General features: G+C 41.1%; 1 protein-coding gene across 1 annotated transcript; it reads right to left on the bottom strand.

Moving 5' to 3' along the window:
- Positions 1 to 1947: 1947 nt before the first annotated feature.
- LOC117545437 (solute carrier family 22 member 13-like) lies at positions 1948 to 8432 on the bottom strand. The gene is made up of 10 exons (XM_034215209.1): positions 8058 to 8432; positions 7849 to 7952; positions 7499 to 7653; positions 6723 to 6891; positions 6453 to 6633; positions 5788 to 5882; positions 3678 to 3892; positions 2569 to 2677; positions 2187 to 2393; positions 1948 to 2083 (listed from the first exon to the last, which is right to left on the bottom strand). The coding sequence occupies exons 1-10, from the start codon at positions 8430 to 8432 to the stop codon at positions 2026 to 2028; spliced, it is 1668 nt and encodes a 555-aa protein (XP_034071100.1). The 3' UTR covers positions 1948 to 2025.
- Between the last annotated feature and the right edge of the window lie 7841 nt (positions 8433 to 16273).

The raw sequence follows: 16273 nt of genomic DNA, 5'->3' as shown, positions 1-16273 counted from the left end.
TTTGCATCTTTGATCCCCCTCAGGATATCCCTCGCCCCCAACCAAACTAACAGTGCCATTTGGAAAACATCTTAAGTTGCTATTAAGCTACAGACACGCTTTGCTTCAAGCTGTTTTTAACTAAAGATAAGCTAGCCAATCATGAAGCTAAACTGTGGATACAGGGAATTTGAGCCTCGTAAAAGATTAAACATTACAGCGTTGTTTTATTGTATTGCAATGTGTAACTCATAAAAGTACTTAAATCTAAGTATCCCATGACATTTTTTGATGAAATCTTGCATGGCAAAGTGTCATTAACGTTTATTTTATAGGTCTATGTTTAACTGTACATTTATTAGAGAGCACATTGTCTGTTTTTGGTGTCCAAAAATATTAGGCAATGGTTGTTTGTGTTCCACAGGAAATTAGTGTTTAAATAAACAAAAAAGAAACCTCCTGCCGAAAACATAATTTGAAATGGAAAAATATAGGGTACTGAGTTTCTGAGGTAGGCTACACATTTTGTATCAATTCCACAACTAGGGGTTATTTAATTTGGGAACTTACAGCAATGTTTGGAGCTGTATTCGTGATGTGGGTTCCTTAATATAGTTGATGTTGAAATGTGAATTTGTGTTTGCAGTAAGAACAAAGTTAAAGGACACCTCACTAAGGATAATTTAATTTTTGTTTTGTTTTTCCCCTTATGGCAGAAGGAGTTGAGCCTGAGACACAAAACAAAAACTGACTAGAACTGAAGTCACGAAAAAACCGGCAAAAAAGTGGCAAACTTCAGGGCAAAGCGGTGAAGCTCATACGCAAGTGCTCATGCGGAGAATAGAGCACAGAACTTAAACTATCTGCCGTGTATGTGGTGTTGGGGACTTCTGGAAAATCTTACAAGCAATTACCGTCCTCATCTAGCAGCTCACTGTGTGGTTTAAACAGTCTGTCCACGAAGGTCAAAGTTCAAAAGTACTAGAGAAGTGTTTATATTAACTTGTCTGTGAGGTCGGAAAATGAAGGTCTTCCACATAACTTAGATGGGTAGAATCTTAGATAGGTGAAGTTTGTGCAAGGTTACCGTTAAACTCACCATGATAGACTAACTATCGGTAAAATAATATACTAACTGACGTCAATGCAATGTTCAAAATGATGGCCTGTAAGGGGAATTAACCTCACAACAAAGGTGTGTGTATCTTAAAAATATAATGTCACATTTTACAATGGTTCTAGAGATAACGTTCATGTAGGTATTACGATATGATTTGTTGAACTGGAGTATATATTGAGGCTACAGCGTAAAGCTATCATCACATACAGTAGCAGCCACAAACCCAAATTATATTTCTTAATATTACTAAAACATGCATTTCTCACTCAAGAAACCGAATGATTGTAATCAGCTGTAGGTTGAAACGTTAACATGTCATGTTAGCTCGCTAGCTGCGCAAAGCAGAACTGTTGGGCCTTAGCTTCCTCGAGAGCTACAAACTTGTTGGCAGTCAAGACCACCTGTGTCTATAGATGATCAGTCTGTCAAGCCAAACACTCAAGACTTTTGCTGCGGCAGGGCTGAAAAAGGACCAAAAAGCAAAAACGACTGCAAAAGCTTTGTGTTTGAAAATGCAATTGTCGACTTGAGGTTCCTCAGTCATCTGCTCAGCAAACAGAACGGGACTTTGAGTCGGAGACCATCAAAGAACTATGCAAATTCATGAGACACAATTCGTACCACCCTGTGCCATCCCTGCAGACACCCAGTGGAACAATACAACAACAACAATAACGTAAATTGCCATTATCAGGATAATAGTGTTTTAAAATCATGAAATCATGATATAGAAGTGAGAAATAGAGCAATGTTATTAAAATGCAGGAATTATGGATGAAAGAACAGAGTCACAATGTTGTTATTTTTAGTTATTCTTTATGCAGGGGAACCTTTTGATTAATGATAACTTTTTTATATCTGATGAAAGCTGTACTTTTTAAAGCAAATTCATTACACTGTTAAAGAATAAACCATCAGACACAGGTCTACATCTTGGTTGATTCTTGATTGAGACTGGAGGATGTTCTTCTGGAAGTAACATTTCTGAAAGAAGCAGGATAGATAGATGCATGACTATGAGTTATCCGCGGTAAAATTAGGAAACGTAACAGATATCATCTTGTCTAATACCGATGGAACATATTACCTGTTGTTCTCGACCTCATCGGCTGACTCAGGAAGTTCTTTATTCCTGGTCTCAGGGAGCAGGAAGCCGAGCGCTCCAGCGATCAGCGTAAAGCTGCTAAAGACAGCAGGGGGTATGGACCAGTGGAACACGACCAACATGTTGAGCAGTGGAGACATCACCCCTCCTATTCTTGCTGACATGGCTCCTAAAGCTGTTGCTGTTTGTCTGAAAGAGGGGTGGGAGTTATAACAGTAATATACTTCCCAATCAAACAAACAGATCACTTGATTTCCATCAGGTTCATAAGGTCATTTACTTTATATGTACCGGGTTCTGTATCCCGGTCTTGGAAGTTTGCACAAAAAAACAAAAGGCTAAAATATAAACTTTGAACACCTACCTAACAGATGTTGGAAACAACTCCTGCAAATAAACGGAACATACAGTAGCAGCCCAGATCAGAAAGAAACGAGATGCGACAGCTAAAGATGTAACAGCAATGGCATATCCTGAAAACATAAACAAAAAACTGTTAAACAAATATAAAAAGGACATTTGTACCGCATTCCTACCAAACCAGTTACCAATTAGGCTCTGTGCTTGTGCTTTTCTGGTTCCGAACTGGTTCGCCTTTTGGCCCCAGTTGTGTTACCACCGCCCAGAGCCCGACAGGTGCTGTGTCATGACATCGACGTTTACGCCGCTGATTTTGTTGGCAAAACAGCTTCGAACAACAACAATGGTGGACTGCGTCGGCTCGTTGCTCGTGTTGCTTTTAATCATCTGAAGCCAGATTAGATTCAATTAGAGTGCAGTGGTTCATTTTTTACCAATGTGGTTCAGTGGAATTTACCGACCGCTGCAGTGATACACTGCTCGTCCACCGGCGTTTAATCTGCCGTTTATTCACGGCAGCGCCTGCTTGAAAGTATACTGTCACACTAGCAACTTCCACAGAGGCATATCCCCCATCCCCATAAGTGCATGTGAATTGTCACTGTTTAGAATCATTATGGCATCATAAAAGTTTCTCTGGTATTAGATGGGTGATATTAGCATAGCAAGCAAAGCTAATCTGACGATCTTGTTGCTATCACAAGCCGTTTTCTACAGGCATTTTTCACCAGGGTATTTTTCATTATGATTTTACTTATGATAGTCTGACATGGCAACCTGTTAAGCCTGATAGCTGCTGCAATACAAATAACAACAAAACGTATGCCTGATCTTCCTAATGGAAAATAACATTGAACGTGTTACTCGCCATGAACTGTTATTGCCCAGGTTAATCTCGCCCCTGGCTGAGGTATTCGGTTTTCGGTTCTTGACTGGCAGTCGAGTGGAGCCAGCTAAGAAATATTTTTACGGGGCCAAGAGCCAGCCCCGCTGCGGTGGAAATAGGAAGAACTAGTTCTTAATTGGGCACTAGCTCCGAACTGGCCTGGGAACGGCTTTGGTGGGAAAGGGTATGTGATACTGTCATTTGGCTATATAAACCAAATGGTTTACCTTGAGGAACAGCCAGGATAAACATGCTGGATAGTCCTCCCGTCACAAATGTTGATATGAGTGAAATTCTTCGCCCAAAAACCTCCATTAGCCACATGGAGAGTATATTAGCTGCCACTTCAAAAGCACCAAACATGAGCTGTGTCAAGAAGACGTTGAAGCCAATGTTTCTCATGTTCAAGTACAGGGAGAACAAGGTTAGGTTCAATGAAAAACTTGAAAAACAAGAAAAAAAACGAAGATGACCTGCATTATTAAACATTCATAAAACATACATACATTTTTAAACAGTTGTTTGCTTATTCAAGAATTGATATTGGTCATTTATTCTCATTGCCTTCATTGCCATTAGCCGCATTCACACCGCAGTACTTTTCCCACTTTAGTTCCGATATAGTTCCGAAATGTCGCGTTCACACCATAGAGGTTCACACCAAAAAGAGCCGGAACAAAAATGTGTTCATGAGAACCTTTTTACCCCCTTTTCCGTCAGTTTTCAGTCCCTGCTAGAGAGCAGGTACTTTCGTGGGAGAAAAAGGTTCCAATGTCTGATTGGCTGGGCGGTATGCAAACCACGCCCCGTAAAACTCCCAAAAAGTTTTGTGAAGCCGCCATTTTATTATTAGCATTAGCCCAGCGCAGAAACGCAGAGAGACTAACTTATGGCAATAAAAAAGAAAACATGTGAGCGGTGGAGATGAGGAGGTGTCGGCGTTCTGGTGATTTACTCGGAAGGCTGTCCCCAACTCCGGGGACTTCCGGCCGGGGACTTCCGGCGGCAGTATACACGTGAAGTTGTTTGCGGCCTGCCAGTAAACCCAAAGCAGAAGAAGAAGAAGTGACGTCAGCGGTTTCATTTGCCTAATCCTTCCCCAGGAACTTATTCCGGTGTGAACCTATGGTGTGAACACGATCTGAACTTAGTTCATGAGAACTAAAGAGTTCTCATGAACTAAGTTCTGATGAACCTTTGTGGTAAAAGTACTGCGGTATGAACGCGCCTAATGAAGTGATGACGGATTTTTGGAGGTCGGTGCAAAAAGGAAGAATTGCAAGGTGTCCAATTACATTTTTCCATTGGATTTTTTTTTCATGGCAGAAAATAAGATCTGTGGTAAACAAATGTCCATATTACTTACACGTTTTGTTCAGCAAGATAATCTCCACATATCAACACCACTTTTATGCTTTTTGAAGCGTAATAATTCAATCGCTAGAAGTAAAAAGCTAACTTTATAAACAAACTACATCACAGTCGAAAGTCTGTGTGACACCACCGCTAAGCTAAAGGCGGACTCCTGCTGGGCGCAGTCTCTTTTAGTCACTTGTAAGCAATGCCCATTACAGAACCTTTGGATATACATGAGTGAGAAATGTGCCATTGCCATCTTATGTTGCAGAACAAAAGTGAATTTCCATTAAAGGTGGGGTAGGTAATTTTGGAGAAACCATCTTGAGTGCGCTAGAATTTGAAAATACACAACCGGAAAAAATCTGCCACTTCCTTACAGAGCCCCTCCTCCAACACACGAACGCGCACATGACCAATGAGGGCACGAGATAAGTTTGTGCACAGATGAAAGGCTGACAGGCAGGTAGGCCATCCAGTTATATTAGCCGGCCCGGCTAAAATGATTGGTCGTGCTTTTTACAGCGCTACGGCTTCCACAGATGACATTTTTTAATGGATTTTTTGTCAAAGCACTTAAGATATTCATTGCTATCGGGATGTTAAGAGCATTCCATGGAATATAACAAAAAGTGTATCTCGAGCCGGTTTCTCAAACTTACCTACCCCATCTTTAAGCTTGTGTAAACCTCAGATCTGTTTTCAGGCATCTAGAACACGTTAAGAAACCATTGACATACATTCTGGGTTTCAGGACTCATTCCTGCACCACTCTATTTATATTTTAACATTATCAATACATATGCTAAACATTTCTTCTACTATGAAATTACTATAAATAAAAGGTTAGAGCCTGATACAAGTGTTCAGTATTATTAAAGAACTGTCATACATTTGAATATCTAGTATTTAGATATTTCACCTCAGATTGTATTTACTACTTAGTAAATAAATAAAAGATTAAATTAAAATGTATCTTACCATCCCCATGCTATAATGAAAAAATATCTGGTCAGTTGAGGTGATCTGAAAATAGTTTTGATGCCTCCTTTGTTTTCCGGCTCTTTTATTGCAATCTGTGGCAGAAATATTATTTATGCAACTGTGTTACCTACACACAAGCAGTATACATTTAAATATCAGCTAATTTCACTGAAAACAGGTCTGCTAAAAGCTTTACCACAAATTAGCAATAGGTATTTCGGTATTATCCGTTTGTTATAAGAAAAAGATTATGACTTTCAAAGACACATTTATAATAATAATAAAAAATAGAAACAACATTTCATTTACTGGCAAAGAAAACATGAATAAACAATGAACTATCAAAAGATAGATGTCTATGTGTGAAAAACATGCAAGTTGCAGTAACACAACTTTATAGACGTGAAACTTAAAATGAAGGTTGACTTTGATGATTGGCATGGTAACACTTGCATGCATGGATTCAGTATGTAGAAATGTTTTCTTTTACAACACAGGAACAGCACTTAATGGATCTTCTGGTACTTTTCCACTGCACTCAGTTATATATATATATATATATAAACGTCATTTAAGGGTTATGTCTTGTGAGGCCCCTGGTACTTGTTCAAAGTGTCGATGCATTAAGGCGCAATTGAATGTGTGGTGTATGTGATGTTCACTGAATTTGACATGAATATTATTGCATTAGAATTGCAACCTCTATTTTTTATTTTCAATACCTTTTCCAACAGAGAGTCTGAAACAGTGCGTTTGTTGATGGCTGCTGCCTTGATAATCAGCTGTTTAGCCTCCTCTGTCCTTCCTCTGCTTAACAACCACCTGGCTGACTCCGGTATAAACCTCAAAGAAACAAGGAAAATGCCAGTTCAAATAGTGTACATCGTATACGAATAAAACAATGAAAGGTTATACAAAGGGTAAATGCTCACCATATGTAGATAACAACTACTGCATAGTTAGCTGCTGTGATAAGTTGAGCAAGTCTCCAGTGACGTATGGCGTAGATTACACCAGCCAGGGCGCACTGTCCCATTGCAGCAAAAAGCTGAGGCACACATGCTCCCCATGATCTTTTCAATGCCCCAATCCACTCAGTTGCTGCAAAATAGAAATAATTGTTGTATATTGCAGCAGTCAAATATTTGGAGTGTTTTGAATACTTAGAACTTTAACTATATACCCATAGTTCCTGTTACTGTTGCTAACATTAGTATGATTTGGCTGAAAACACTACCTAGACTATCATTCAAATGGGAACCCTTTAAATATGCAGTTGATGGCCAAGTTAATTTGAAGCTGAGTAAACAACTGAGCGAAAAGCTACACTTTATCCTGTAGGTTAAAAGTCAGCTTCCATAATCTTTCGTTTGGAAAAAAAGTGACAGTATTGTCCTTGTGTGTTGCAGTGTTGCTTACAAATAACTCATTTTTTACATACACTTTCACCCCCAAAATGTAGGTAATCTACATAGTCAATGGTGTCCTCACTGGCTTTGTTTACTAATGCTTTGTTCATGCTTTAAGTGGTGGGCTGCTTAGCCGGACATGCTAACGCTAATAGCGTCACAGCAGACCAACCCTATTAAATCCTGTCACTTTTGTGTTTGAAGGTAGGATTATGTTATATTTCGGTAATATACCTAAGATTTATAAACAGTTAGGGTCTCGTCCTTATTCTAATTATGTATGAACTCAGTATACATACACAGTACAACACAGTTGATTCGATATCCTCCACTTCCTGCTCCAACAAAGAACTGGCACACTAAATACAAGTAAACATTGGGACAAAGTGCTGCTGCTCCAACAAAGATGAACAACATAACTGCTGAAATTTGAGTTGATCGTTTGCGACCAAACCTGCAAGAGAAAAAGATGAAGACAATTCAACTTTATGGCTAGACAGTAGACCCTGTTACTGAACAGTGAATAATTGCCATTTGCAGCATCAATGCATAAAAGGACTTAGCATTAAGATGATCACAGTTTGATAATTATTCTTCATATCATAGACCATAAACTCATTTTTTTATCTGTATGATATGAAATACTCACGATTCAGCAAAAGGTCCAAATATGAGGGAACCAAAAACAACGCCAACCATGAACATTGCTTGTATCAATTCCATCAAGTTAGCTCTGTCACAAACTAGATCAAACTGTTAAAAATAAATACATAAATGTTTCAATTAAATAACTCATGAAGTTAATTTGTTAATTTAATATCATAATTCTGCTTGAATACACTACTATAAGCTACTTACATCAGTAACTATGGTGGCTTCGTACAGCATGTTGGAGTACACCCATCCATTCTGGCACCCTCTGGTCTCATTGAGTCCGTACTCCCTGATGGAACCAATGGACCAGTTCACAGGGACAAACATCTGACACTTGCTGAAGGTCCCGTCATCCTCTCGGGGCAGAGTCAGGTTCAGCTGCTCATCTGTGGTCAGGTTAGAGTCTGCCCGAAGGATCCAGTCTGTGTTACAGTGTCTATCTGGATCTGACTCAATAAATACAAAGCTTGCCATGACAAAAGACCGCAGGAAATTTGGAAGGCAAAGTGCAATCAAAGTGATCTGCTGGAATAAACCAAATTCTCCAATGTTCTTCAGGATCTCTCCAAAATCTGCCATGTTGATGACTGTTAGGTAGTTCTCAGGGTGTGACTGCAGGGAAGCTCCTCTTAATAAGAGATGAGTGTCTTTGTGTTGGTTCAAAAGTACTGCACCACAAGTTTGTAAAAACATCCATTAATGTTTAACTGGCCATATAACATTTACGACCACGGCAAGGCAAGTTTATTTATATAGCACCTTTCAACACAAGGCAATTCAAAGTGCTTTACAAAAATGAAAGATATTAAGAAAATGGCATTTAAAATCAGTCATTAAAAAGCAAAGATAATAAAATAAACATTAAAAGCAAAAATAGATGAATAAAAGCTACAGTGCAGTGTAAGATGTGAATAGTTGAATTAAAAGCAGCGGCAAAACGAAAAGTCTTCAGCCTGGATTTAAAAGTAGTCAGAGTTGTAGCGGACCTGCAGGTTTCTGGGAGTTTGTTCAAGATATTTGGAGCATAATAACTGAACGCTGCTTCTCCATGTTTAGTTCTGAATCTGGGGACAGAAAGCTGACCAGTCCCAGAAGACCTGAGAGTTCTGAATGGTTCATCATTTAACAGCGGATCAGAAAAATATTTTGGGCCTAAACCATTCAATGTTTTATAAAACAGCAGCGGTATTTTGAAATCAATTATTCCACACACAGGAAGCCAGTGTAAAGACTTCAGAACTGGACTGATGTGATCCACTTTCTTAGTGTTATTGAGGACTCGAGCAGCGGCGTTCTGAATCAGCTGCAGCTTTCTAATGGATTTTTTTAGTGAGACCTGTGAAGACACCATTACAGTAGTCGAGTCTACTGAAGATAAAAGCATGGACACATTTTTCCAAATCCTGCTGTGACATTAGTCTTTTAATCCTAGATATATTCTTTAGGTGATAGTAGGCTGGTTTAGTAACTGTTTTAATGTGACTGTTGAAACTCAGGTCAGAGTCCATGACTACACCTAGATTTCTTATCTGTTGTTTTGAACATTGCAGACTGAAGCTCAGCGCTAACTTTTATACGTTCTGCCTTGGCTCCAAAAACCATTACCTCAGTTTTATCTTTGTTCAATTGGAGAAAGTTCTGACACATCCAGTCATTGATTTGTTCAATGCACTTACTCAGTGTTTGAATTTGAGCATAGTCTCCTTTTATCCACAGCCATGGGTTATGGGTAAGAGAAAAAGTAGATTTATCCTTAGCACCTATATGGTTGTACAAACTATTTATAAGCTATGAAGATGCTTGTGGGTCACCATTTCTAAGTGCTTGGTTTAACTTGTTAATGTAAAGTTTTGTTGAGCTTATTTTGAGCAGGTAACAGGGAACATTACTCTGCAATATCAGTTCCCAACTCATCCAATAACCTTTAAAAGAAAATCTGTTTTCAACCCATAATAAATTCATACATAATAAATGTGTCACAATCTTATGATGGACCCAAATGCAGCACTCGAGAAACCAAGGAGTATTGGTAATATACTTTATTGGTAATAATACCAGAGCAGAGGGATACCAGCAGAACAGGAACAGCCGGATGATGTGCAGGCAAACGAACCAGAGGACAGCAGGCAGAAGGTGAGTCAGGGCCGGGCAGAGGGTCAGGGAGCAGGTGAGGCTGTCAGCGTAGGTACAGGCAGGGTCAGACAGCAGGCAAGGCAGGATAGTCCAAGGACAGGAAGGATCAGGGAACAGGCAGAGCAGGCAGGTCAGGGACAGGCAGGGTCGGAACCGGGTAGGCAATCTGGTAACAAACGCCTGAAAGACTAGCATGAAGGCAAAGTACGATCTGGCAACGGGTGTGTTTAAATACTAATAATAATAATAATAATATATTTTATTTATAAGCGCACTTTTCATTTGCGTAAACAAAACTCAAAGTGCTACAAAATTAAAAATTAAAAAGGGTGAAACAAAACAACAAAAACAATAAAAAAAACAATTTTAAAATAATTAAAACAACATAATAAAAGCTGTGACATTAATGCCGGCATGGCATAATGTGGGGGATTTAAAAATCTAGTTAAAGGCTATTCTAAAAAGATGCGTTTTTAGGCCTTTTTTGAACGCCTCCACAGTCTGTGGTGTCCTCAGCTGGTTTGGGAGGGCATTCCACAGTCTCGGAGCAGCGGAGCAGAAGGCTCGGTCTCCCATGGTCTTCAGTTTTGTCCTTGGTGGGATGAGGAGGTTTGCCTTTTCTGAACGTAGGTTCCTCGTGGAGGTTTGTGGGGTGAGCAATTCCTTGATGTAGGAGGGAGCATTTCCATATATGCACTGATGAGTGAAGAGGGTGATTTTGTAGTCAATCCTGAGTGAGACCGGGAGCCAGTGCAGTGATTTGAGGATGGGTGTGATGTGTTCGTACTTCCGCACTCTCATCAGGATCCTAGCAGCTGTGTTTTGGATGTATTGCAGCTTCTGGATGTTCTTGCTAGGAATCCCAATGAGAAGTGCGTTACAGTAGTCCAGCCTGGAGGAGACAAAGGCATGGACAAGCTTTTCAGCATCTGGCAGACTGAGTGTGGGGCGGAGTTTCGCAATATTTCTAAGGTGGTAGAAAGAGGTCTTGCATATTTGCTTGATGTGGGCCTCAAAGGTCAGGTGAGGATCCATTTTAACTCCCAGATTGGTAACCGTTGGTGAGAGTGGAATGTTCTAACCGGAGAAGGTGATGCTGGTGATGGCGGATGAACGGAACTGATGTGGAGTGCCAATAAGAATGGCTTCAGTCTTGGAGCTGTTTAGCTGGAGAAAGTTGTGCTTCATCCACACCTTTATCTCCTCCAGGCATGTGGTTATTATGGATGATGGCAGAGGTGCAGAGGGGGTTGGGGTTGCTCTGATGTAGAGCTGTGTGTCATCAGCATAGCAATGGAAAGATATTCCATGCCGGCTGATGACATGACCAAGGGGGGATATGTATATGGTGAAAAGGGTGGGGCTGAGGACTGATCCTTGGGGGACACCGCAAGTCACAGAGTGAGTTCTTGATTTAGCCGCTCCCAAGGTGACGTGCTCAGTCCTCCCGGTGAGATAGACTTAATCTTAATGGGTGCAGAAGAGAAAGAGAGTGAGCAAAAACGTGTGTGTGGTTAACAGGGGAAACAGGTGAATGGAAAACTACTGGTGAATAATGGAGCAGACTGTGACAAAATGTATGAATTTAGAATATTCAGAAAAATATACAGGTTCAGGAACGCACATAATATCGAATAAACTTTGGCTCTGCACTTTCCCTCCTCACCTCATACCTGAAAGACCGTACAGGGTGACTTGGAGAGGGTCTGAGTCCGACCCTTGTCAATTAACTACGGGGGTCCCTCAGGGCTCTGTTCTTGGTCCCCTCCTCTTCTCCCTGTACACAAACTCGCTCGGATCAGTCATTAGCCCGCATGGTTTTTCTTACCACTGCTACGCTGATGACACCCAATTAATTCTGTCCTTTCCCCGCTCAGAGACCCAGGTCGTCGCACGCATCTCTGCTTGTCTAGCTGACATCTCTCAGTGGATGTCTGCTCACCACCTCAAGCTCAACCTTGACAAGACTGAGCTGCTCTTCCTCCCGGGAAAAGATTGTCCCACTCTTGACCTAACAATCAACATCGGCACCTCAGTTGTTTCCCCGACTCAGACTGCAAGGAATCTGGGTGTGACCCTAGATAACAACCTGTCCTTCACTGCAAACATCGCTGCTACAACCCGTTGCTGCAGATACACGCTTTACAACATCAGGAAGATACGTCCCCAGCTGACTCAGAAAGCGACTCAGGTTCTGGTCCAGGCTCTCGTCATCTCACGCCTAGACTACTGCAACTCCCTCCTGGCTGGTCTACCTGCATGTGCCATCCGACCTCTGCAGCTCATCCAGAATGCAGCGGCTCGTCTGGTCTTCAACCTTCCTAAATTCTCCCACACCACTCCGCTCCTCCGCTCCCTTCACTGGCTTCCGGTAACTGCTAGAATCCACTTCAAGACACTGGTACTTGCTTACCATGCTGCGAATGGATCTGGCCCTTCCTACATCCAGGACATGGTTAAACCGTACACCCCAGCACGTGCACTACGCTCTGCATCAGCCAAACGACTCGTTGCACCCTCGCTGCGAGGGGGACCCAAGTTCCCATCGGCGAAAACACGTGGGTTTGCTGTCCTGGCTCCAAGATGGTGGAATGAGCTCCCCATTGACATCAGGACGGCAGATAGCTTGCACATCTTCCGGCGCAAACTGAAAACTCATCTCTTTCGACTCCACTTCGAGCGTTAGAACTATTAACGAAGCACTTTTATACTAATAAAGGACTGGCTTACCTAAAGCCAGTTGAGTAGCACTTGAAATGTTTGGCTCTATGAAACCTGATGTACTTATATGATTCTGTTTTCTTCAAGGTTGTGTCTTCCTGGTCGAATGTACTTATTGTAAGTCGCTTTGGATAAAAGCGTCAGCTAAATGCAATGTAATGTAATGTAATGTAATGTAAACTGAGCTCAATTCAGACCGAAATGTTTCAACCAAACGAACCCACCTTTAAATAAAAATGCAATGCTATGCAATTATGATAATAGACATCATGCTGTTTGCAAAACATTTGTTCGGAAACAATAATAGGATTTTATAGGATATATTTGTCCTTCAATTTACAGTATGTTGCGCATGCTTTAGGGGCCACTAAGTCAGTAACAATTGCTCTATAACAGAATTCTTTTGATGTCAGCCTTGACCAAATTATTATAGTACTACCTGGTACGTTGTTAAAGTTTACTGATATGCAAGGAACAGGCCCTCAGGGAGGCCCTCCCATTTGACATTCCTGCCCTCCCCCAATAAACACGTTTTTTTAATTATTTATAACATTTAAAAATATATTTATTTTTTATTATAAATAAACTGTGAACTTTTATGCTACGATGTATTTGATGTCAGATAGTAAAAAAAAAAAAAATCGCAGGCTACGTCAAATAAATGCATGTGTCTGTTGTGACACACTCTGCCGTCTATTCTGGATTTGTTTATTGTGCATTCTGTAGACTCCCATTTCTGTTTGAATTACAAAATGGACATCAGAAATTGGCTTAAAAGGTCTAAGGATTTATTAAAACGAAATAGCGATTAAAAAAACTGCAGCTGCTGGCTGCTGTGTGCTGCCTGCCGTTGCAGCAGCACGCCTTAATGTCACAAGCTTGACCTCGGCAAACCCCGGGGCTGAGTTAGCGAGCCCAAGCCTTGACTCATCAAGGCGGCCGCCACCAACGTTGTCCTCCGAGGCACAGCTCCTTGTGCCCCTATCATCACCACCTGCGTTGCCACACCCTGTACCACACCCGCCAGCATCCTCCTCCTCCGTGCCGGTGCCTCCACTACAGACGCTACCTTGCAGCACATCAACAGGTACTATTGGGCCAGCAACCGCTCCAAGACCAACAGCCCCAGATGATCTTGGGGTTAATAAACCCAACCAGGTGAAACTGGATCGTTATCCGGGGAGATTGTTTTCAGGAAAGAAGCGCACTTTTGCCGCTGCATGGTACAACAACAGACCATGGCTTGAAGATTCGTTAAAAGCAGACGCAGCCTTTTGTTTCCCCTGTAGACAGTTTAAAGTAAATATGTCTTCATCTGATGTGGCTTTTACTGTCAAAGGTTTTTGCGACTGGAAACACGCATTACAGACTGATAAAGGACTGCTAAGACATGCCGCATCAAAAGAACACATTTCATGTGAGAGTTTGCAGAGAGAGAGAGATACGCGAGGAAACAAATAAATAAATTAGTACTTTGGTGCAGATCAGCTGCACGGAGCCATTATTACGTGTCAGCTGTTGTTGATATTATAGCTTTTTTAGCTGTCAACCAACTCCCTCTCAGAGGTGACCACGATTCACTCCACAGCATGTCCGAGTCAGGCAGTGGCACTGCTCTTCCTATCGCTGTTTGAGTATACGCTGCACAAAGATGCAGAGTTGGCCAAAATAATGGAAAGCATTCCCCACACAGCAACGTACACCTCTCACGACATGCACAATGCCATAATAGAACTAACAGCAGTTCATCGTCTCCGTCTCTACTATTTCTCTCCGAGTGCAACGATGAGGAAGCTGCCATCCTTAACCAGTGTGCCTTGCTCGTGATTTACCAGTGTTTGTGCTGCCACGCACAAAATGTTTCAAAAGTGGTTTCTATGTTGCCCTTTATTTGTGTATGTATTTGCGATAAGTGTGCGTCTTTACGCAATGCCGTTGGCCTTGCTGTTTGATATTATATATATTGTGCCGCAGGCCCGCAGCACATGACGGTTTTGTGTGCCCTCCCATTTATGGTTATTTCTGTCTCAGGATCTGCATGTCTCTGCAGAGTATCAACACTTTACAAGAACAGTATTGGCTTTTTTGCCAGATTATAGTTTAATTAGACCTTTATTTTCCACATCCTCCAGATATAACCTTGGTTTAACCCAGAGTCTTGCACCGGGGGGACTAGCCGCAGATACTAAAAGATGAAAATCTGCTCTGTTGCAAGTTATTTTTGTAACCAAAATGTCTTCTACAATTTCAGAGGTTCCACAAACTCCTCGATGTGGGCTGTCACGGACGCTAGCTAAGCGGATGAGCAACTTGAAGTTTCTTTCCCCAAATAAGTATCCCAGCCAATGCAACTCGAACATGTGTAAAACAGTGAAATAGGATGTTCTAAAGCAACCAAGGAGAGACTGCCAAGGGGCAGAAATTATCTTGATTGAGAAACGAAGCTGTTCTTCTGGAGGTAACATTTCTGAAAGACACAGAACAGAAATACATGACTAAGGGTTTTTCCACAATAAAATAAGGAAATGTAAGAGTTATACATTTTCTTAATACTGAAACTTAGTTGCTGTCGTCACCTGTTACTCTCAGCCTTATCTGCTGACTCAGGAAGATTCTGGTCTCAGGGAGCAGGAAGCCGAGTGCCCCATCGACCAGTGAAACGCTGCTGAAGATAGGGGGTATTGACCAGTGTTACACGATCATCATGTTCCTGCTTTTCCTGACATGGCTTCTAAAGCTGAAGCTGTTTGTCTGAAAGGGGGTGCATTAAAACAGCTATAACCCTGGTCTGGAAAGTTTGCACAAGAAGCTCACTGTGTAATAGATGTTGGAACAACCCCTGGAAATAGAAGAACTGTTTAACAAAGACAAACAGGACATGAACTTGATACTGTCATTTGGCTATCCAAACCATATGGTTTACCTTGAGGAACCGCTAGGAACATTATGACTAGATATTCCTCCAATCACAAATGTTGATATGCATTAACTTCTTCCCCCAAAAACCTCCATTAGCCACATGGAGAGTAAAGTATAGCTGCCACTTCAAAAGCACCAAACATGAGCTGTGTCAAGAAGACGTTGAAGCCAAAGTTTCCCATCTTGAAGTACAGGGAGTAGATTGTTAGGTTCAATGAAAAACTTAAAAACAAGAAGAAAACAGAAGTTGACTTAAAATAATAGTTTATATTTGAACACTAGTGTAACCTATTTAATTAAAAATATTACTTATATTGTCAACCTCAGTACAGTTACCTGAGGGGACGTGGACAACATTTAAAAATAAAATGATCTTGTGTGCAGGAGAAACTTGTATGTCCCCTTAAGGGCTCCGTAGGTTAGTATTTCATGAAAAAAATAAAGACAAAAAAAAGGGTTAGTATCTCGCGCACGAGATGACTGACTTTTTTTTTCTTCAAGTCCCTTTAGGGGCTCCGTACAAACAGGCAAGTTGCAGTCACAAACTTTACAAAGTAGTTGAGAACAATAAAAGTGGTCTTTGAAGATGGACGTGGTAACACTTGTATGTTATGGATTCACATTGTATACGATATACATTTATAACA

This window comes from Gymnodraco acuticeps, unplaced genomic scaffold, assembly GCF_902827175.1.
Source record: "Gymnodraco acuticeps unplaced genomic scaffold, fGymAcu1.1, whole genome shotgun sequence".
NCBI lineage: Eukaryota > Metazoa > Chordata > Actinopteri > Perciformes > Bathydraconidae > Gymnodraco > Gymnodraco acuticeps.
The sequence above is the reverse complement of the archived record's forward strand: the minus strand, read 5'-3'. Positions and strand labels throughout refer to the sequence as shown.

Coding starts and splice junctions, on each gene's coding strand:
- LOC117545437 (XM_034215209.1), bottom strand. CDS start 8,432: ATGGCAGATTTTGGAGAGATCCTGAAGAACATTGGAGAATTTGGTTTA. Junction 7,953..8,057: donor AAGCCACCATAGTTACTGAT/GTAAGTAGCTTA, acceptor TATTTTTAACAG/TTTGATCTAGTTTGTGACAG. Junction 7,654..7,848: donor TTTGGACCTTTTGCTGAATC/GTGAGTATTTCA, acceptor TTTCTCTTGCAG/GTTTGGTCGCAAACGATCAA.